This window comes from Rutilus rutilus, assembly GCF_951802725.1.
Source record: "Rutilus rutilus genome assembly, chromosome: 6".
NCBI lineage: Eukaryota > Metazoa > Chordata > Actinopteri > Cypriniformes > Leuciscidae > Rutilus > Rutilus rutilus.
Genome location: NC_140214.1, coordinates 31,841,595 through 31,865,019, shown reverse-complemented (window position 1 = coordinate 31,865,019; position 23,425 = coordinate 31,841,595). Strand labels below are relative to the sequence as shown.

The window sequence follows — 23,425 nt, the reverse complement described above, 5'->3', positions numbered from 1 at the left end:
CGCAGCAAATCGCTCCTGCAGGAATTCCAGCACTGTACCAACAGGGCAGTTCACTGGGCCCAGCTGACAAACACTGCACCAAGAAGTGAAAACTCTCCACTTCAGGGCATACAATTTCCTCGTGGAGGAAGCTCTAGAGTGAAGGATGGTCTCAACAACCTCAGTTGAGTGACCAGAATCTATGAGCTGGGCCCCCTCAGCTTCCACAGTTCCGGGCGGGGGTGAAGTATTGAGCCCCCTGCCTGGGACAGAAGGTCCCTCCTGATCGGAATCTCCCAAAGAGAGCCATCGAAGAGAGACACAAGATCCAAGAACCACACTCTGCCCGGTCACCGCGGGACGATCAAGGTGAGACGGACCTTGTACCGGCGAACTCTCTCCAGAACTCCCGGAAGTGTTCAGAGACGTAGCCTCAGCCAAGCCTGAACCATAGCATCCAGTCCCAGAGAAGCTAGATGTGTGAGGGATAACCAGAATGGACAGTAAGACATCTCCGAGACGTAAACAGATCCATTAGTGCCTGGCTGAGCACCATCCATTCGCCTGGCCTCAGCCCCTCTCTCAACATGATGTCTGCTCCCTGGTTATGGCACCCAGGGATGTAAGCTGAGTGAAATCAGCTTTCCCTACGAACACAGGAGGATTTGGTGCGCCAGTTTGCGGAGTGGATGTGGGCGCAAACCACACTGGTGATTTATGTTGGTGTTCACCAATGTGTTGTCTGACTGAACCCTTGAGATCTTGGAGAAAAATTCTTGAGAGCAAGAAAGACAGCCTTTATTTCCAGGCGATTGATATGCCAGGAGAGATGGTGCCCCCTCCAGAGACCTTGAGTTGAGCGACCCTCTAGAATCACTCCCCAACACGTGAGGGAAGCATCCGTAGTTAGCATCTTGCAACAAGGAGCTCCCAACACGGGACTTTGGCCTAGGGTTTCTTCCACATAACCAAGGCACGTAAGGATCGCCCGGTGACCTTGATCATGCGAAAAGGATTGCCCCTTGGGGAAAACCCCCTAGTCGTTAGCCACCACTGTAGGGGTGTCATGTACAACAGGCCAAAAAGTATCACTTTGAACGCTGCTGCCATCAAACCCAACAGTCTCTGAAACTGTTTCACAGTGAGTGACTGGCCTAGCTTTACTCGGTTTACAGTTGACCCGACTGATTCAATGCGTGCAGGGGAAAGCCGTGATTGCATCGTAACCAAATCCCACACCACGCCTAGAAAAGTGGTCCTCTGTGCTGGAGAAAGCACACTCTTCTTGGCGTTTAACCTTAACCCCAACATTTTAATGTGCCAACACATTCTATGGCCCCTTCAGGTAGCAGCGCTCTGTTTTTGTGTGGCATGGTGTGAGGAGCTTGCTTTCGATGTTTGGGGCTGCTCCTACTCAGCAGTCCCAGAGACCTGAGAGTGGCGGGGGGAGAGCCTCTGGAGTGCCGCCGCCTGTTTGCTGTCCTCCTGGAAATTCTCTTCGACTGTGTTGACAGAGGTGATAGCGGGGCAACCATAAGGAGGCTCTTATCTTTCTCTTTGATGGCACTGAGATTCAACCATAAATGCCTCTCCAGAGCTGCCATAGCACGACCAATGGACCTAGCCGTCTCCTTGGTGGCCCGGAAAGAAAGATCTGTGGCCCAACACAACTCTGTGACTGTGTCAGGCCCAATTCCCTCGCCCTCATCCAGGTCTACTAACAAATCTTCCTGGTAGGCTTGCAGCAAGCTCATGGTGTGTAAGCAAGCTGAAGCCTGACCAGACGCTCAATATGCTTTGCCCACCCAAGCTGAAGCAGTTACGACTTGCTTGGTGGGAAGTGTCAAAACCTTTAGGGATGATGCAGTCTGGGGAGAGATAGCTGGCTAGCATCTCTTCCACCTTAGGCATCGCCCCATATCCGTGCTCTTTGCGGCCAACTATTGTTTTTGCACTGTGAACTCGATAGGAGACCGGTTTCTTAGACAATCTGGACACCTCAGTGTGGAGATCGGGAAAAAATGGAAGGCCCCGACGAAAAAAAGGCTATGCTCGTCAGGGCAGGAAGCGTTCGTTTCGTTTACTTTTGGGATGAACGTCCTGCTTCTCAGCTGGCCAGTCAATGTTCAGTCTGGCAACAGCACGAGTCACAACCTCCACCAGCTCCTCATAGGCTGGAGAATGAGGTGGCGAGCCCTTAAGCTCTCCTGCCTTGATGCTTTCAACATCCAACTCCTCAGAGCTGGATATTTGCAGCACCGGTGCCTCACCCAGTGCCTCGGTCCGTAGTAGAAGCTGTTTACAATGTACACAGACAGCACCCTTCAGCGCTGACTGTGCATGCTCCGCTCCGCTTCCATACAAACAACATAAAGATTGTGTGTATCCCCACCTGTGATGTAGTGTGAGCAGGGATGAACACACAATCTAAATTGCTGCTTAATATCAAATAAACAAACACAAAACGAAAGTAAAATTGGCAGCTCCTCGCATACTGCCGCACACACATAAACTAAACATAATGTAAAGTCCAGGCCTGGTCCTTTCTCGTCCTTCACTGTTATCGCTCCTCCTTATATGCTTCCGTACGTCCTCCGTGAGATACGAGGCCGGTGCGGCACGCTCATTATCAATCACCATCGTGCCATTCTCTCATGGCTCTCGGCCTCGCCTTGCTTCCCACAGTCAACTTTCTACTAATCCGAACCCTAACAATTAGCTGACATGTAGTTCCAAATTTATGAGAGTTAGTTGACGTGTAGTTGCAAAGTTACGTATAGTAGAATGTCTAAAGTGAACTGTTGAAATAAAGTGGAAACTATACAGTATGTTAAATAAGTCATCAAACACAACAAATAGCCTATAAGCCTAGCATGTGTTGTTTATTTTTGAGCTCTTGCTGGACGAAATATATAAACAAAGGACAGACTCAACATCCTTTACATTGTGTTAGACTAGTGAGTGATGTGGAAATGATTGTGGAAATGGAGTGATGTCACACTTAAGATCACTACAAAGACTGTTAGTGTCAGTCAGAGAGTAGAGCGTGTCTAAGGGTGCCAGGCATCTTCCTGGAGCTGCTCTCTGGAGACATGAGCTGAATAAATGACCTGATAAAGTCTGAGGAACTGCTGTAAATCACAGTGGTTGTGCCGGACATATTAAAAAATGTTTTACTACGTGCGAACACATTCATACTGAGCTACGGATAGATTGCAGACACCCTGTTCAGAACAATCTTAGTCCATCTTGTATTGCTTAAGACATCAGGATGGACTAAGTAAAGATGTGTTAGAAGACAGGAAGACATGACACTTCTCCAGATTTGGAATAAAAACCTGAGTAAAAAACTATTGTCTACTAACTACACACAGAATCTCAAAGCTGCTCTTTCAGTTTTATTGTAATAGTATTGAATATTACTTTACAGTAATGTAATAAATATCATTTGACAAAAATATTAATAAATACATTATATTTATGTAGTAATACTACTACTATTTTTGGAATAATATTTGATGTGTATTTTGTCAAGATTTAATTAGTATACATTGGTTAAATGTATTACTGTAAATTACACTAAACATAGAAAGGGGTCATTGGTGACCTCCTGCATGTGTTAACAGGATGTTTTATTAAAGGGCTAGTTCACCCAAAAATGAATTATCTTTTTTTTTTTTTTATAATAATTATTATTAATTATGAATTATGAATGAAAATTATCTCATAATTTACTCACCCTCAAGCCATCCAAGGTGTATATTACTTTCTTCTTTCAGCCAAAACCAATTGGAGTTATATAAAAAAATATCCTGGCTCTTCCAAGCTTTATAATGGGAGTGAGTAGAGCCTGAGATTTTGAAGCCCAAAAAAGCTCATCCATCCATCAAAAGTAATCCATATGGCTAAAGGCCTTCTGAAGCGAAGCAATGCATTTTTTTGTATTTTTTGATGCAATTATTTATTTATTTTATGCTAATTTTGCATTTTTGATGAGTCGGACGGATGAGTGAATAATAATGAGTAATACCTGAACATTACATCGGAGCTAGATCAAAACTCAATAATATGCTGTTCAGTGAGAGTCACAGTGATGCTGTCCACCAAAACATGTAGTTGTCATTGTGCAAAGTCTTCATTTAGCTGCAGTATAAATTGTTGAGGGAATTAAAGCGGGGTGGAAAAGGGAGAAGCCAATAGATGGATCTGGAACAGTTTGATTTCATCTTGAAAAGCCATTGTAGGTCTGTTCAAAGCAACAGCCTTCCCAATAAAAAGCTCCATCTGTGGGTTGGATGCGAGGAGAGTGACAGCTGCTCTGCGACTCCGAGTCCTCACACGGCGATGATCGACGAGGTCACTTTACGGCCTCCCCTATAACACACTCAAACACAGAGCTTGGGTCGGAGCAGAAGGTTACCAAAATGCCACGTTAAACTCAAGACAGCACCAGCATTTTTACTGGCTCTGTAAAAGCACGAAACACATCATTCCCCAATGAACCGCAGGTGAGGACATGGTTAGGACAAGTTGAGCTTGGGCACAAAAAAATTGCATTTACTATTCCGAAAATCCACTCTGGCCACAGCATGATGGACATTTGCAGGTTCTCTTCCAAAATAATTTCATTTTCCTTTCTTTTTTCAATTTATGGTACATCCATCAAAAAACCCTTGTCATCTCGTTTACATTCTAAAGCCACCAAATGAAAGAGTAGAGATGAGGAGAGGTGTTTAGAGTTTTTAAAGGAATGCCCTCTGTGATGTTCCTATAATCTCATGTAGTATGAAGTTTGATTAACCCTAAAAGCTGCAATGTGAAACAAAGCAATAGGTAAATTGTTATTATATTACATTAGATTTTATTTTTAGGGGCAGATGTGAAATATCTTATAATATAATGTAATATAAAACTAACTACCTAAATATTTTTTTTTAAAACCTGCTAAAGCTTATTGGACCCCATTTGCTCTCTCTCCTGGAACTGTGAGGGTGCTGTGTAACTCTGCGACCATGATGGTACAAATTTTGGCAGTAAAATTTGACATCATACGCTCACTGATTATACAGTAAGATTGATTAATGAAGTGCTAAGCCTTTTGATATATTTAAGTGCAGCTTCTTTCTTTGACACATAGCTATGTCTGTGTAATCTCAGAATGAAAATGTATTTCCTCAACATCAGAAACTTCTACAGATTGTCAAAATCAATGTTTTTCTAAAAACTATTTCTTAGTTGTGAGTGCAACTTCTGATCAACTCTCTCTGTCTCTCTCTCTCTCTCTCTCTCTCTCTCTCTCTCTTGTCCTCTCACTCACACTGAACAGACAACATGGAAGGTAATTTTTCATCCTTTTCAGCACATAATCACAAAACCGTAACCCAGCTCTAATTTGCTGGTATTTTTGTCTTTGTTTACATCATGTGTAAAAAACAGTAACATTGCAAATTACCCCTTTCTTTCACCACTTCTTGATTAAGGGTTGCCCTGACTTCATTTCACATTTATCATTATTTGATTAGAGTGCACTTTTGTCCTTTCTCTCTACACCCTGCTTTCACTCTATGACCAGAGGATGTGGACTATGGAGCGTTAAGTGGCATACATATAGGTGAGGATTTATTTTTCTGAATGGTAACTGTAGCTCCATACACTGTTTAGAACATCAATGCTCAGAAATGTTGACACAGTATGACACGTCAAGTCACCTTTAGTTTCTTTATATAGTGCTTTATACAAAATAGATGGTTTCAAAGCAGCTTTACAGGGATCATCAGGAAAAAAACAGACTTCAATTCTACTGTACAGCAGCTCTAAAAAGAAAACAGTGAACAATCATTATTCAGTTGAAGTCTTTTCAGTGTTTATTCAGTTCGGTTCAGTAACTATGTAAAATTCATAAATTTCTGAAACGAGTTCAGGTCATCTCTGGTGAAAACAGTGATGTCATCATCCAGTTCATCATTTCATCACATAAGAATATTTGGTTTAAAATAATCAAATTAGTTTAACAACTTTTTTTCAATATAGCATGTATGAGGAATGTTGCAAAATTATTTGTGTCAATTAAAAGTTAGAACTCTTTCCAATTATGATGGCCCTCTTCCAAGGGACCCTCTTCCTGTAACACTTTAGTTTAGGGTCCAATTCTCACTTTTAGCTACTTGCTTATTTGCATCGATATTACTAGGATATTGGCTGTTTATTAGTACTTATAATGCACATATTAATGTCTTATTCTTATGACCAAATTCTGCATCCCTTAATGTTTAATGTTTGTTGTATAAAACCTGAAGTTTTTTTCTTTCACAAACCTATAATTAGACAGTTCATTTTATAATTTCCAACCAGTCTCTAGAAAGAAGAATGAAAAATCATACAGTATCAGATTTAGTGTTTTAAAAAATCATTGCATTAAACATATTAATGTAGAACTGGCATAGGTTTAGTTCCAAGGAAACATGTAAAATGTATCTTGAATCAAACTTGTCTGTTTAAAGATGCATAAATGCAAATATGCATTTGCTGTTTGAGCCCAAATAATGGTATTGTTAACTCAACTGCAAACAGTCACATATTTTATTTTATTTTATTTACAGTGTATGACTTGGCCTGTTTGCCAGAGTGCTAATGAACAAGATAGTTGTTAGAGATATCCATCTTATCCTCTTTTCATTCGTACTTTTGCATTACGTTCCCACACCATTATGAGGATGATGTTTATTCAAGGTGAGGGTCATTCGTTTTAGATTTAGCCTGATCTGGTTTGAGCATTCATGCTAATGGAAGAGGCTCTGATGGCTTCAGACTGGGTGCTTTGTGCTGGTCCATTAGTGATAAAGGCCATTGGAGAGCGGAACGTGCACTGTGCTCATTTAGCGGCAAGGCTACCGGATGAGTCTAGCAGAGACGCGCCTCATTTTCAGCTCTTTGGCAACCTTGATTCCACTTCAAAAGCCAACATGTCCACAGCTAATCTCCATGACACACAATGGCCAAACTAGCGTCAGGGCTGCTGCAGTCCCTCAAGAAAACATGCTTAAGACATTACAATGGGACCAAGCCATACTGGGCTTATTTTGCCAGCTCCAGATTTTCAGATTTATCACAGCAGCAGTGCAAGCAAGTATGTGATGGAAATTTGGATGCCTTTGCCACAGATGGAGAGCTCTGGTAGCACTGGATGCTTTTTGAGCAATTGTCAACATTCTTATATAAATCTATTCTGCAAAGCCAAAAATTTAGAGGTGCTCTTCAGAGTAGCCACGCAGAGATACAAGGCCCAGGATATTGTGGGATACGAAAAGGGTCATGAGGGAGAGGTGTGGTGGGATATTAAACTGGGGAAACCTGGAAAAGGTATCAGCAAATCCCAATAAGATCCAGACGTGGAAAAACAGGGACGCATTAAAAACAGGCTCTATTTACAAACCAGATTATTTAATCAGTATGCAGTCCCACATGCAACAAAGACCCAATACTTTAACGCATGTTTGAAACTCCAGAAAGCTTGCTTACTTCTCCAGATCTTTTGGATGTTTTTGGTGTCAGGTAGCCACAGCGCATGTGCATTAGTAGACTTCGGTAATATGGCAATCAAAATTCTCCATCAAACAGATAATGGTTTTAGCATGCAGTCTGGTGCAACTAACCGCATATAATATGTCATACATTTTATGTACCGTTTGTGGCAGATAATGTGGACTGAGTGCTTGATGAGGTTAAGTGCAGCGTATGGTTTCTGAAGACGCATAACAAAGCGCTTCCCGTCATATTAGCGGATTGTCTGTCCAGATTCCACAGCATGGGATAGTGCCTGTGTCTGTGTAGGATCACTGCTCGCATGTTAAATCACTATCAATGATTTAATGTCTCATCAGGCTGGCTCTGTGCCTCTCTCTAGGAACGTGAGGGCAGCAGTCTGGACATGTAGAGGGTATCCAGTGTGTTTTGGGGTACCTCTCACTATTTCTTAAAGGGATAGTCCAAATAATTCTAACATCATTTACTCATTTATCTTTCCTCTGCGGAACACAGAAGAAATTGGGAACAAAGTAACATTGGAGCTTAATGTATATAGTTTTACACTGTATATAAAAAAAAAAAAAAAAACACTGAGACAGAATGTGTAATTTTACCAAAAATCTAGTTATTCCATTTTAATTTAACATTACAAGCTCAAATAAATAAATAAATAAAATATAGCTGCAAGCAGCAATTATTGGGGTTCAAGCGCTTTAAAGGGAACCTATTATGCCCCTTTTTACAAGATGTAAAATAAGTATCTGATGTACCTAGAATAGTATGTGAAGTTTTAGCTCAAAATACCCCATAGATCAGATTTTTATGTTAAAATTGCCACTTTTGGGGGGTGAGCAAAAACACCCTTCAAATGCAAGTGAGCTGCTGCTCCCAGCCCCCTGTCAAGAACAGAGCAGAGGTTCAAGAGCTCATGGTCTGGCACACCGGCAACAACAAAACAGGTCAATCTCACGCACTGAAAATGTCAGAAACTGTCAGTAGCAGTGTTCAGCTTTATATGTTCGAACTGGAGTCGAACAATGATGCCAGAGCCATAAAATATATGCTGCATGGAGATTTTCACTCCAAAAAATCACCGTAAGAGCTAAATAAAACACAGTACAAGTTCACATTAAAGTCTTATTCATAAACTCTTTCTCTTCCTTGTATTATCATCTACATGCACAGCGAATTACACAAAAACACTCATTACAGCTAACAGTAAACAAATATATACAGACCTTTTGCCTTTTCGGGGAGTGCTTAAACTGGTAAACTTTGTATCCGTAAAACAACTCTGATGGACTGTTTTAAAGTGCATGCTCTCCCTTTCATTCCACTCTGATTTCGGGAGTAAATGAAGACTGCTTTGTTCACTCTTACATCCAAAAACAAAACACCTGAGTTGCTTACGAGACATTATTGTCGCTACAGCTGCTCTGGCGTTGATACAATTGTGGACTGTGTACAACTTGCTCAGAGCGGGCTCTATGCTAATACGGCAGAGTCTGTCAATAGTCGTGGGCGGGGCCTGTACAAAGTGACGTTACTTTGCCCACATTCTGTGAATGGCTTGTTCTGAGACACTGCTTATGATTTATAAAAAAATAAATAAAAAAAAGAAGTGGGTGGATTTTTATCATTATAAAAATGTATAATGATATATATCCTCACGCCTTGTTTAACGTGTGCCGAGGGTCTTCTGCTCGGTCGGGGCACAACTGGCAATGGGACAAGTTCAGGCAGGCAAACAGATGTAACTGTGCGGCCCCGAAGGGGATGAAGTCTCCACTCTCCACAGCCATCGTGGCGGCACGATTAAGCCGGCCGTAACTTAAAGTGGATGAAGTTACCTCAGAAGCTTCTGACTCCATAGGAGGAGGTGGCGGGCGAGTTGCGTAATGCGAAGGAAGCGAAGCGCAACGGTCGCTGTACTGAGCAGTGCAGGCTTGCTGAGCTGCGGCATCAAGCAAGGTGTACTGCTAGCAACTCGAGGCAATGGATGCCAATGCAGTTGGAAGCTCGCCCAGAACCCTGTTACTGCATGCCTGTTATACGTAGCCCCTCAGCTGGTGTTGGTAGGTACTTGTTCTAGGGGCGTCTGGCCTGGAGAAACAAAAGGCCTGAACACGGCTGAGAGTTTGGTGGCAGGCCGGGCTTTTGTCACACGGAGCGTGCCGCTCGGCTCCGGCCACCTCGGGACTCGGTCACGAAGCCAGTGCTGAAGCGGTCTTCATATGGAGGAAGCCAACCTATTTGCGGCCGTGTCTACCATATGCCCCAGGAGCCTCTGAAAAGTTTCAGTGGGACCCTTTCTCACTTCTGTTTAGCACCGACCGGACACGTTCCTCTTGAGGGGCGTGTAGACCGAGTCCACCTCCAACCTGTAAAAGATCCTCAGTCCGTGGACGAGTTTACTCTTCCCCAGTTGACCTGAAGACCCAACTGGCTATGTAGCACTCGAAGGGAGGGACTTGTACAGAGACTTCGACCCCTCAAACGCAAGAACACCGGCATGGCCAGTGTTGCTGAAGGGTAGATATCTGAAATACGCATCCTTCAGGTCGAACGCTGCAGACCAATCTCGGGGACAGACCATTGGGAAATGCATTTCTGTGTTTCCAGCTTGAACGGAAGCGGTCGGGTCCACACTGAGGCCTGGGTGGAGGCTGCTGCGGTGGCTCAGTGGGAGCAGAGGCGGCGGCAGACGGACGCCCTCTGCGACGATCAGGCGGAGGATCTGCCCCAGGTGGACGGGTGGAGGCAGCAGCGGGCTGCCGGGGCAGGATGTGCCGGATGGCCTCCGTCTGCTTCTGGGCAGCAGAGAACTGTTGGGCGAAGTTCTCCACTGCATCGCCGAATAGCCCAACCTGTGAAATGGGGGAGTCCAGGAATCGAACCTTGTCCGCATCCCTCATATCTGCCAGGTTGAGCCAGAGATGGCACTCCTGGACCACTAAGGTGGACATCGCCAGACCGATCGCGCGAGCTGCAACCTTCGTGCCCCGGAGGGCGAGGTCGGTTGCAGTGCGAAGCTCACCCATGAGCTCAAGGTCTGGGCTACCCTTGTGCATGTTCATGAGTGCTTGGGCCTGGTGGATCTGAAGCAGCGCCATGGCATGCAGAGAAGAAGCGGCTTGCCCACAGGCTTTGTGAGCCTTGCCCGTAAGGACGGACGAGAACTTACAGGCCTTAGAGGGGAGACGAGGATCCCCCTTCCATGAGGTAGAGGTCGCCGGGCACAGTTGCATTGCAACAGACCGCTCCACTTGAGGGATAGCCTCATAACCCTTTGCCGCTCCTCCATCAAGGGTAGTGAGGGGGGAGGAACTATTAAGACAGCTTCGGGCAGAGAAAAGTGCCGTCCACGACCTAGTAAGCTCCTCGTGCACTTCAGGGAAGAAAGGTACTGGGGCGGCTTGCCCGGCAATTCAGCCCGGCCCGCCCCGAGAAACCAATCATCCAACCGAGATGGTTCGGGACACGGTGGAGGATTCCAGATGAGCCCTACCGCCTCGACGGCCCTTTTTAGCATAGCTGCCATCTCTGGATCTGGCTCATGGCAGCGCTGGTCTCGGAGCGCTGGTCTCAGCGAGGCAGCGGAGCCGAGTCATCATTTCCAGAGCCCAGCTCTCCCTCCGATGCTGCGATGGACATCCTGTCCTCTGGAGGGGCCCCGAATGAAACGGCCTGTCGGTCCACTACAGAGGGACCAGCGTGTTCCTCGGGGAGCTCCACCGGTTGCTCCCCAGTGAGTCATCCACGAGAGCTGCCTCAGCGTGCTGTAAGCCCAAACATGTGATGCACCTATCGTGACCGTCAGAGGGGGACAGATCCCTACTGCACCCAGAAACGCACGGATGGAATGGCATCTTGAAAAAGACGCAAACGCACCCGTGTTGCTCTTTCAGGAAATGGGACCCGTCATCAGTGCCGGAGCACACAGGGGAATGACTGTGGCAACACTGAAACAGTGAACTGAAACAGTGAAGCACTCACTTCCACGCCCTCTTACCAACCGTCAACAACTCAAAATACTTAAACAGCAGTTGAGACCCTAGAAGCTCGCGATCACCGCTGCACTCGCTGTAGAAACACCAGCACTGGGAGAGTCTTCCAGAAGAACACAGACACGCTCGTTGTATACACAACACTCTTCAGAGACCGATCGGCTCTGAAGCGAAAGACAACTGGTGCGTGCATCCACTTCCGTATTTATACCCGCGCTGCGGGGCGGAGCGTGTGATGCAATTCACGCACGCCAATGTGCATTGGCTCGTTTTAACAATACTCGAAGATGACAGGCTCCCTAAGCGTGATCCCAATCAGTCGGTACGTCTGACTACGTTGAATGTGACTGAACTGAAAGGGAACCAAGTACACTTGAATTAATGCCAAATATTAGTCGTCACTAATCTGACGCAAAACTTGCGGTACCATACAAATCCGTTTAATCTACTTGGGATAACAATTTCAGAGTCAGTCGGAATAAAATCAAATGTAACAATTTATTATGTCAGGTAAATGTATCATGGCAATTTTTATAATCAGTTCAAAGATAATAAATACAAAACATCAAATGCTCTGGAATAAAGAGAGAAGATGCGAACCTGACATTATAAAATACATGATGCGGAGTACCTGCATACACTCCGCATCGCTGGCTAATTTGAGTTACAAATTGCCCTGAGCCTCTTGTTGCATTTCTTTAGGAAACATTTGCTAACAATGGGAATTTGCATTCAGAGTTTACACCTTTTTGGGAGCAGATTGCCATTTGCCTGGAGGACCCACCACTCCTCTATGTGCAAGTTATCTCTAAACACTTAAGAACTTTATAACCTTTTGGTTTACTTCTTTGGGAATGAGACATTTGTACCAATCGCACTGAGACATTTCAGATGATACCAAACATGTATAATACTGTGTGATAATTATTAACACTAAACCATATAGATTTTTGGGTGAATATCTAGTGATCTCAGCGTGAGAGAGAGACAACATGGGGGAGGTGATTGACTCGGGGATGCTAGTTTCTCAAGAGAGAGTCAAATGCTAATTTCCAGGAAGATCCTTTGTCTTCTCTGGAGTGGTCGTTGCTCAACCAGACTGCCTGGCATTTCTCAATTCTTACAGGTCCCCTTTAAGACCTTTTTAAGGCATTTTGTTTTAAGCAAGCCTTTAACCACCTAGATCAGAGATGAGCCAATTCAAGCAATTTATTAAGGAAATGTATGTTTTTTAAAAAGCTTTTCAACAGTCCTAGCCCCACCTATGGCTCGATCTCCATAAAAGTTTGCATGCTTGTTTAGAATCATGTGTCGCATATGCTCGCCTAATGTCGCAGAGTTTTTGTTTAGGACTGATAGGCTTTTGGGTACACTTGGCCACGCCCTTTTCCTAAAAGATCCTGCTATAGCTATTGAAATGTCGGTATATATAGCCATCCCTCACATCTGTCCCGTAACAGTTTCCCCCTCCCGTCCCCCCTTCTTGAGCTTTTCCTACCCCTCCACCTGTCCCAGGGATCAATTCCTTCCTTCTCTCTCTTTTCGGCAACACCACTACCAGCTCCACCAAATGCCGTCACCTCAGAACCTCCTCAAGTGGTGAATAATATCAGGGCGCAAATACCTGCAGGTGGGGATGTAGTGAGACCCCATTTGTCAGTCTTTGACATAATGTCACCATCCCTCCATCATGGAATGAGGGTTACATCAGTAACCAAGATGTTATGTATCCTGTTTTTTTTTTTTGGTTTTTTTTTTTTCTCTGTTAGGCAGTCTGCATGAAATGGCATTAAGATCCATTGCGCCCTGTCTGCAGTGATATTCCATGTTACAGACTCTGGAAAACAACATGACCGCCAGGATTACCATGATCCCTACAAAACGGCTTCCAAAAACTCAAACATCTCTAACTTATAATAAGACAGAGGCTGTTCTACCCACGGAGTGTAATTTCACAGATGTCAGAGCTAGGAGATGCCCATTTCATTTCAGTAAGACAGGGCCTCGACTTGCCCACAACATGGCTTCCGTGAGACCGCATGCATGTGGTGAAATCCCTGCTTATGTGTAGCCTATGAATTAAGGAACATTAACCTTCTGGAGTGGTGACTCCTGCATGGTGTTATTTTCTGAAACTGGTCATGTAGCCATGTTTCTGTAATTTTTCCGACACCAAAAATGCTGCCTGTTCCAGATTTCTAATCTTTTGATAAAGTCAGCCTCTGTCAGCACCACCATCATGTTATGATCACCAGTCATCAGTTGCAATAAGGATCAGGCCTGTTCCAAGTTGTTTACTGCCAGCCACTCAGCTTTCTTTGAACAGGATGGAAACAAGCAGTAATGTTCATTAGTTGTAACCAAGGTCATCTGTGAACAGTGATGAGCATAAAGGCTGATGGAATTATAGTGTCATGGACTAGGAAATTGTCTTTGGTACATCTTTAGCAGCATTGTTGTGCTCATTAAAACATTTTCCTATAACCTCATAATAGCTTATGTATCATGAATTGTTTTTTTTTTTTTTTTTTTTTTTTGTGCTAGATATTAGAATCATATGAATATGAAGAATATGAACTCTTTTTTTCCCCTTATTGTATCTGTCAAAGACAGAAAACTGAGGGAAACGGCTTTCACCTTAAAATGTATTCTGTCAATGCTAAGGTTAATTTAATCATCCAGATATTACAGTTTTTTTTTTATTTTATTGCCTACACACTAAAAGTGGTACTTGAGGCCCATGCAGTGAAACCATTCACTCATGTACCAATCTTGAGACCAAGTGTGAAAAACGAACAGCTATTGTGTTTCATTTGGGAAACGCTAGCATTTAAATGGCACACTCATTTACTGATTACCTACACCCAACGATCATGTATGAAAACACTTACACAATTTGTTCACATATCAAAACATTGTAGGCTATGGCCTTTCGGTGACTGATTTGACTGTGGATAGGTCCATTTCCTCACCTTGATGACTTGATGATGTATCCTAAAAATGTGGTACAGGTGATGTAGAATTGGTTCTGTTGGAGCCGGGTTAGGACTGTCTTGACATGTTGGATGTGCCATCTTTTTTCTCCACAAAGAAAAACCCTGCCACTGCTGGGGATGTAGAGTGACGGATAAAGCCTGATGCTATGCTTCTTCAATATAGTTTTTCATAGCAATATGACTCTTTCATAGAGTCTCTGGACGTGACAAGGGGTAAACTTTGCTTTGGGAGGTGCAATATTTGGGAGAAGTTTAATGGCCAATGGAGAGGCAGTTGGTTTGCCTTTGCCTTACTGAAGACCTCTGAGAATTCATTTTTCAACTGGAATCACTGTAGTTTTGTGAGTATCTGGGCTTTCCACACTCGTGGTAAAACATGGTAATGTGATCTTTGAGTTAAAACAGTGTTCTTGGCAGTAAGGAGACCATTTAACGGACTCAGGCTTGATGTTGGGTTTGAATCCATTTGCAGAAGTTTATTGAAACAATAAATCCAATTCAACAGCCAAAGGGATGGTCAAAATATACAGGCAAGGGTTGGTGAACAAAATAGACTGTCCAAAGAGGGAACCAAGGCAAAAACAGTAATTGAATAAACCTGATATACAATAAACATGATATACAATAAACAGGCAAAACCCCTAACCCTCCCTGTCTTCTGCCTCTGTCTTATACTCCCTGGATTCTTCCACTGTTTGCTCCGCCTTCCCTCATGCCTGCCCTGCATCCTCCATCTAAGCCCCCTCCTGCCCTCCTCTGGTGGACTTTTTTTTTTTTTTTTTGTAGATAAGGTGTGAGGCCATGCTTCTTGATGGGAAGATGTTACGGGTGATCTGTCTTTGACCCTGTTTACACTTTAAGATGCGTTTTGGTTGATCAGATCACAAGTAGACGAGGGAGACACATTCCGTTTACACCTGGTGTTTTAAGCTGTCTCTGTTGTCCACTTTCAACCACTTCTGTCCTAATTTCTTCAAGTTTGAGAGAATTAAGTTGCATGTCATCTCGACTGTCTTAAAACATACGGAGAGCAGCAGCTTTCATTTCTATTCTGATATCCACAAGACTACAGATGTGTTAGAAATCAGTAAGAGAAAATTGAACTTGGTACATTTTTTTACTTCAAAACAAACTGGGGTTTACACTATGAAAGCAATCCAGTCAAATGCGTTTTCGAATTACTTCTGAAAGTGGTTTAAAGTGGACAAGCTCAAAACGTTTAAAACCCAGTTCACACCTGTATTTAGTGTTTTCCACTTGTGATCTGATCAACCAAAACGCATCTTTCACGCGTAAGTTTAATATAGTCTAACTGACCCCCCAGATTGAGTTTTTTCAAGGCGACCGTTATTATAGAACATTCCCCTATTGCAGCCGCAATAACACTGTATGACAGATGTATCGCTTTTATTTCCTTTTTCCTTTTTTATTCAAAATATTCACAAACTTGCTTACCATGTCATCAACTATCTGATATTCCAACTCTCAAATACGTGTAAGTCAGTGTGTTTGGTCGTTTAAAAACCTTTATAAATAATCTTGATCTTGATCTATAACATGAGATTGCCACCGCCATGTTTTTTTGCGCCTACAGTAACTTAGCAACTACATGTCAACTAACTCTCATTAGAGTATTAGTAGACTGTGTGCTTAATATCCATTGACACTTTATTTTGATGCTCCTCCAAAAGACATTCTACTGACTATAAGTAACTTTGCAAGTACGTCAACTTATTCTACTAACCCTAACACATAACAATAAACTAACAGTCTACTAACAGTCGACTAGAGGCTATTAATACTCCAATGAGAGTTAGTTGACGTAGTTACAGTTACTTATAGTTAGTGGAGTGTCTGAAGTGGACCATCAAAATAAAGTATAACAACATTTTATTTTACAGTGTCCTAGCACACATTCCATGTACTTACTATAGTAATAACAGTACATTTTATGCATACGTGCACCTAACCCTAAACCAAACCCTCATCTTTACCCTAACCCTAGTTAGTACGTTGTTAATAAATATTACAGAATTTACAACGCTATCTCACGACCAATTCGTACGAATTCGTACGAATGATAAAAAGTTGGCTAATTCGTACTGATTCGTACGACCTCACTCGTACGAATTTGTACGATTTGTCTAAACCCACGTGATGGGTAGGTTTAGGGGCAGGGTCAGGGGTAGGTCATTCGTATGAATTCATACGAATTGGCCAATTCGTAAAATATGTACGATTTTGCAAAAAACTTAGAGTCAGGTCGTATGAATTCGTACGAATAAGCCACCTCGTAGAATTTGTACGTTTTCCCGTGAGATCGGGCTCGAATTTATAGTTGCACAGTAACTGTTTTTAACAAAACTTTCTAGCTTCTTTTTGATTTATTTATCCAGAAGCAGCTTTGCCTTCAGGCTGGATTTTGCTCTCTATGTGGGACACTAAACGTCTGGAAGTATTTAAGGGATTCAGTAAGATTAATATTGGTGGGACCAATCAAACAAGTATTTGTACAGGGGATACTGCAGCAGACAATGTGAGATATGCTTTACATCTGTTCATCAAGACAGTTATGTTCCTATGTTCAAGGCCCTCCTCTACATAATTCCCAGAGGTGTAGATGAACATCAACAGCTATTCAGTGTCCCTCTAATGTGTTTATGAGACTTATAAAAGGTAGCTACCACATGAATTGGACAATTGTTGAATGGCTTCCCGTTTTAATTTCTTGGCATGGCAGAAAATGTTTTTGACTGTGATTACCCAACATTTTTACAAATCTGTTTATAAATTATGTCAGTTTGTTGAATATTACTTGGAAATTGAGTTTGATATATGTATCTTTTCCACAAAAATCCTACAAAACTCAGATCTTTTGTTTGTTTATTGTGCAATACTTTGTTTGATTTATATGTTGAATTAAAGCTTGTGATTACTGTATGTTTAGTTTGCGCTGCTGAATTTGATAGTTTATGAGATATGAGCTTTTGGGATACCATATGCCTGCTAAAAGTGTTGATAAAGAGGTGGTCGGGTTCCTTATCATCCTGTTGTATTAATAGAAAAGAAACCCTTTTCCCTAGATATACACATTAAAATTTTGGATTAGATCTCACTTTACTCACTTTACTATAGCAGAATAGTTTGCATTGAAGTACCATGAAGTCGTTGATACCAGCATCTGTCATACATCACATTGAGTGCATCCAAAATGGTGCTGCTTGACTTGACTTGCTTTGACACTTCTACTCAGGTCTGCTCACTTGCATAATTTTAGCGTCTCTATTAATGGGACACTGGTTGCTGGATTCTATGGGATGCTGGTTGCTGGTCTCCAGCATGGGAAGCGGGTGTGCAAGTGGACTAGCATATGTTTTGCACACTGGGACCAGCTTGGGGTGCTGGTGTGCTGTTGGACTAGCATATGTTGTCTTTTGAGTGCTGGTATCATCCCAGCAAGACCACAGCAACAACAACAACAAAACCTGTGTTACATATTACATTTCTTAATGTGTGCTCATAGTTATTTTAGACATTTTTCCAATTAATTCGAATAAATTATTTATTAAAGAAAAACACCTGTTGCCGGTTACATGTTTACTTGTACACAGCAAAATCATCAGTGTTAAACAAACACTGCTCAATTTTAATACTGTCCAAATCTATAGAGAGTAAAAGTAACACTGAAGCAGTGTTGCAGGTAGTGACCTAAAGGGGGTCAGCCCTATGTTCCCACGGCCCTATGTTCCCACATTTCTAAGATTTTTTTTTTTTTTTTTTTACGATTTGTCTAAACCCCAGTTACGGGTAGGTTTAGGGGTGGGGTCAGGGGTAGGTCATTTGTGGGAACATTGTCTAAACCCCAGTTACGGGTAGGTTTAGGGGTGGGGTCAGGGGTAGGCCATTTGTGGGAACATAGGGCTGTGGGAACATAGGCATGATCCCAAATAAAGTATTCACTCTACAAAAATGATTGAGCATTAGGGATGACAAATGCAGTTAACAAGCAGAATCTCTGAAGATAAGAGGAACAACAAAAACATAAAAAGAGATGAGCAGACACACAGCCTTAGATAAAATCATCTGCAAATAAAATAAATAACATTTCCAAAAACTCCAAAAGCAGCATTACCAGGTTCACTTATTACAAACCAGTTTGCCTTTATTATTTTCATATGGTACATGTACAAATATTGTTGAAGTCTGTTTGAAGTCACCATTATGGTGATTAACCCTTTAGTTGGGCACTTGTCCCTTGACATTGGTTAAATAAAATATTTCAGCAATTGCTGAAAGTGCATGCTATCAATAATTGTCTACAATATTTCACACTTCTTTTTGGAATCAGTGACTGACAGTTGGATTTTGACACATGGTAGTTCCTAAATGAGCATGAAAGTCTTTAAAAACAACTTTCAACAACAATTTTGAACTTTCATTATCAAGCTGTTATTAACTGTGCCATTGAAATGGCTCTTTTCATTACCTCAGTTATTGAAGAAACTGCTTATTATTATGGTTTTATTTGGCAATCTCCTTTGTTTTCATATCTTGATTTTTGGTTTGTTTTACAATGTACACAAGCTCTTTTTAACTGATATGTGTACAGATCCTTTGAAACAGGAGATAAGTCCTTTGATCCTTTGAAACGTTTTACCAGTTTGATATTTGTCTTTGTTATTCAAAACTGAAGATGACAGTGATTAATAATATAATCATAGTTAAAACAATTAAAATTCTCAGTTCTACTTTCAAAAGAGAGCAAAAGAAATTACAGAAGTTATTGTTATTATTATATATTATCATAAATCATGTACTAATCTTTTTTTCTTTAAATAATGAATTTGATGAATATATAAATGAACAAGCAAAAACAATGCTTGTCCCCAAAACACTGCTTGCATTCAGAAAACTGGCCTACTCACACTTAACCCCGCAAGACTATGCTGGTGAACCAGCTTCACCAGCTCCATTTCGCTTGAGAACAGCATGACTATGCTGGTCCACCAGCTAGACCAACACTATCCAGCTCTACGAGCACAAACCAGCATAAAACAGCCTGGACCAGCATGGAATTTATACTGGATTTTTCAGCAGGGTAATCATTACAGGACCGTGACCTTCCAGAACCGGAGTTGTCCATCCCTGCAAAAGATCTACCACTTGGTACCTATCTTGCTTGAGAAAGACCTCAAGACAAGGACCTTGTCACTGGTTTTGGTTTTATCCATCCCTGCACATCTCCTGCATATGCAAGTTTTTCCTTGTTGTAATGAAGAACTACATTTGGTAAAAAAAAAAATATCATACAATAATTATTTTCTTAAGTTGATGGCTTCAGCTTTTGAGTTTCCTAAAGGTTCCACCATCTTCACAAAGCTGGATCTTTGCAGGCTCTAAATCAGGGATGTCCAGTCCTGTTCCTGCCATACTTGCTAGTAATCCCAAAAACCTTCATCAACTGGTTCAGGTTTGTTTGATTGGAGCTAGAACTAAACTAGCCCATATTAAACAAACCTGAACCAGTTAATGAATGTGTTAATTGACTTTGTCGGTCTCCCAGTCTTTCAGGTTACTACAGTCTTCCAGAATTTCATCAGTGATATGCTTTGAGACATGCTTAACAGAATACCTTGACAGCATGCTTATTACTAAGTACCTTGTCCACAAAGCTATTATAGAAAGGGAACTTTGTCCAAGTTCGGAACAATGTGCTTCACATTTCCACAATGTCTTACTTGAGATTTCTCATATCTTGATTGCATGGAAATAGATCCGAGCAAGACTTAAATTGTTAAGGACTGGCCCTAACCCATTTCAGTAAAGGGGATTCAGCTCTTCCAAAAGTTTTCAAACTTTTATGTGATGTTCTTAATGGACTTCAATGCTCCAATCACTGAGTTGGCCATGATAACTCATCTGCAGTTCACAAAGCATCAGCATGACAAAGCAGTTAGAACAAAGATGTCGATCCACCTTACCACTATAGTGAAGCCTATGTTCAGCCTCTCCAAGTAAGGTTTGTACGAGTCATTGTGTTCATTCTGTTCTGCACTTAATTATGGTCTACAATAATCAGTTCTGCTTGATATCCCAGAGCGATGTTTCCAAACTTTACACGTTTTGGATATCTCCCTAATCAAACACACCTGATTCAACTCATCATCTCGTTTGTAGAGACTCCAAGACTTGAAATGGGTGTGTCAGATAAGAGAGAGACATCCAAAATGTGTACAGCTTCGAGGCTTCCAGGAACAGGGTTGGGAACCACTGTCCTTGAAATGTTCTACTTAATCTTCCATCACACGGATAGTCTTTGGAGAATACTCCTGTTGGACAGTTTCTTGAAGGGGTTTCTTCATAGTTAATGTTTTCCTCTGACTACCACATTGTTAATTCTCTTTGGTCACTGAATGCTTGCATTTGTCAGAGGTTTACCAAACAGCTGGTCTTGCCTGGACTATTATTTTGACTACCTCTTGGATTTACGTATTCTAATTTCTCAGTTTTGTTGACCCTATTTTGGTCCTCATTTCTGATTTCAGGTTCCAAGAATCAATTCCAAAGCAAAACTAGACATTGACAGCTATCTAAAACATGCACTAATAATCCAGACAAACACACTTGTCTAATAAGAAACAGATGCAAGTACCACTGTCCAAATATTTTTGGCAACTTTACTTGGTTGAAACTCTGAGGAAATTATGCAGTAATTTCTAAATATATTATTAAATATAAGTGTAAAAGGAATCAAATCAAGCCTGACATATTATTTCATACCTATGAAAATTCAAATCAATAAAAAAATGCTAAAAAGAGTTCAAGTATTGATTTTAATTACATTTATTTAGTTTTCTCCCTTCCCACAGCTGGTTTAAGGAAAAGTTTCCGGCTGAGCCAGAAGGACAACACAAGTCAACAGATGAGGCAGAAGATGGGTAAAGAATATGCCATTATCCATTTGCCAATATATCAGGAGGTTCTGCCTCACCAGAGAAACCTTGAAGAGCCGTACCGCCTTGTGATTCTAACTGGTAAGAAATATTCTTGCTTAAAGAAACAGTTAATCAAAACAATGTAATTCTTCATCATATGTTTGTAGACTTCAAAAAGGAACCATTATGCAAAAGTAGCATAATATTTAGATGAAAACCTGTCCAAAAAACTCATGTGGTAGCTATATTTCAGACCAAAATTAGCATCTTTCATCACTCTCACCTTCCCCACCAGTAAGCTGTGAACCAGAACATTCTGATTTGTGAGGAAATCGTTCTGACCATCTTTGTGAAATCGATCAATCAGTTAATTAAAAAAATAAGATCAGACTTAGTGAATCATTCACAAATCGGACGTTGCTACATCTCTCATGAACGCTAATGAAGGAGAGCTGGGGAGTATGTAAGGATTTTAACTTAAAAGCACACAAAGCTATGTTTGAGAAGGCTTGAAATAGAGCGCGTGGAAATGGGCCACATTTACGATACTTTTCTGATTCTTTTGTGTCTTTTTGAAGCTTGACAGCTTCAGTTGCTGTTCGTTGTAATTGCATGCAATTTTTATGCGTATAATATTCTAGTATATTATCCTTTTGTGTTCTTCAGAAGAACAAAATGAACTCAAGTTTGGAACAGTGAGGGTGATTTTATATATATATATATATATATATATATACACTGTAAAAAATTTGCTGTAGTTATGCAGCTGTTTGCCAGTAACTTACTGTAGATTAAAATTTATGTTATTTACTGGCAACAGTTTGTTCAAAGTTAAATGAACATTAAACATTAACAAGTCTTTGTCTTTACAGAATAAAATTATAAAATAACAATCTAATGCAAAGCATTCTGGGAACCAGAAATCTTCATCAACCTTTTTCTGTTTTTTTCCTTCAGATTTTGGTTCCCAGAATGCTTTGCATGAGGCTGTTATTTTAGTTTTATTCTGTAAAGATAAAGACTTGTTAATGTTTAATGTTCATTTAATTTTGAACAAATTGTTGCCATAAATAACATAAATTTAAATCTACAGTAAGTTACTGGCAAGTAGCTGCCAGTAATACTGTAATTTCTACAGATTTTTCTAACAGTGTATGTGTGTGTGTGTGTGTGTATATGTTCATATTCTTATTTTGGGGTGAAATATTGCTTTTTCTGAAATATTGCTCTTTCCTGTTGTATGAAATATAAAGATACTGTAGAGAAAGAGCAAGTCTGGAAGGTTAAATGAACACATGGATGTATCTGTTTTCATTGTACTGCCTGGACATAGACCTGGGTCTGCAAAATGTTCACCTCAAAGTCATTTTCCAAAGGCAGACTCCAAATGAGCTAACAGAATATGTGCTTATTATCTAAACATGAAAGCCCTTCACACAGCTGGAGCCACACACTACTTTTGTATGTCATTTAAGTTCCCTGTTGCCACAGTCCATCAGTTGCAAGAGTTTAGAAAATGACCATAATCAAAAGTTGACATTCCATTAAGCATGAAATCCAGAGCTATCACGAGTTTAATGAAATGGGAGTTCAGCTTCTCCGTTGCTGAGGATCTATATATAAATATTCTGAATTGAATGGCATCTTGGCAGGTAGAATTTCTATTGTCATAAAAGTAGGAACTGTATGCCTAAAACGTCATCATTGCTCTGGTGTTTGCATAATTACGAATGCATGATATTCTACTTAGAAATTCGATGAGGCGTGTGAGATCATTCAGACTTTTTCACTTTTTTTATCCACTGTTGAATCAAAAATGTGTCCCTGTGGTAAATCTAGAGCATTAATTCTTAAATATATCAGGGGTGAGAACAGCTGTTGGCAAGGTGTAGGTGAATGCAAGACTTCTTTCCTAAACAAACAACAGAAAACGTACAGGAGCACTGTGAACTCTCTCCCAGTACTGAAGGACTTCAAGCGAGCC

The 23,425-nt window shown here is 41.3% G+C and overlaps 1 protein-coding gene across 1 annotated transcript in view; it reads left to right on the top strand.

Moving 5' to 3' along the window:
* mpp7b (MAGUK p55 scaffold protein 7b) overlaps positions 1–23,425 on the top strand; it is a 60,043-nt gene that overhangs the window by 20,745 nt on the left and 15,873 nt on the right. The window contains exons 12-13 of the mRNA XM_084411466.1: positions 5,552–5,590; positions 21,376–21,540. Coding sequence (XP_084267592.1) covers positions 5,552–5,590; positions 21,376–21,540 — 204 coding nt within the window. The remainder of the gene's footprint in view (positions 1–5,551; positions 5,591–21,375; positions 21,541–23,425) is intronic.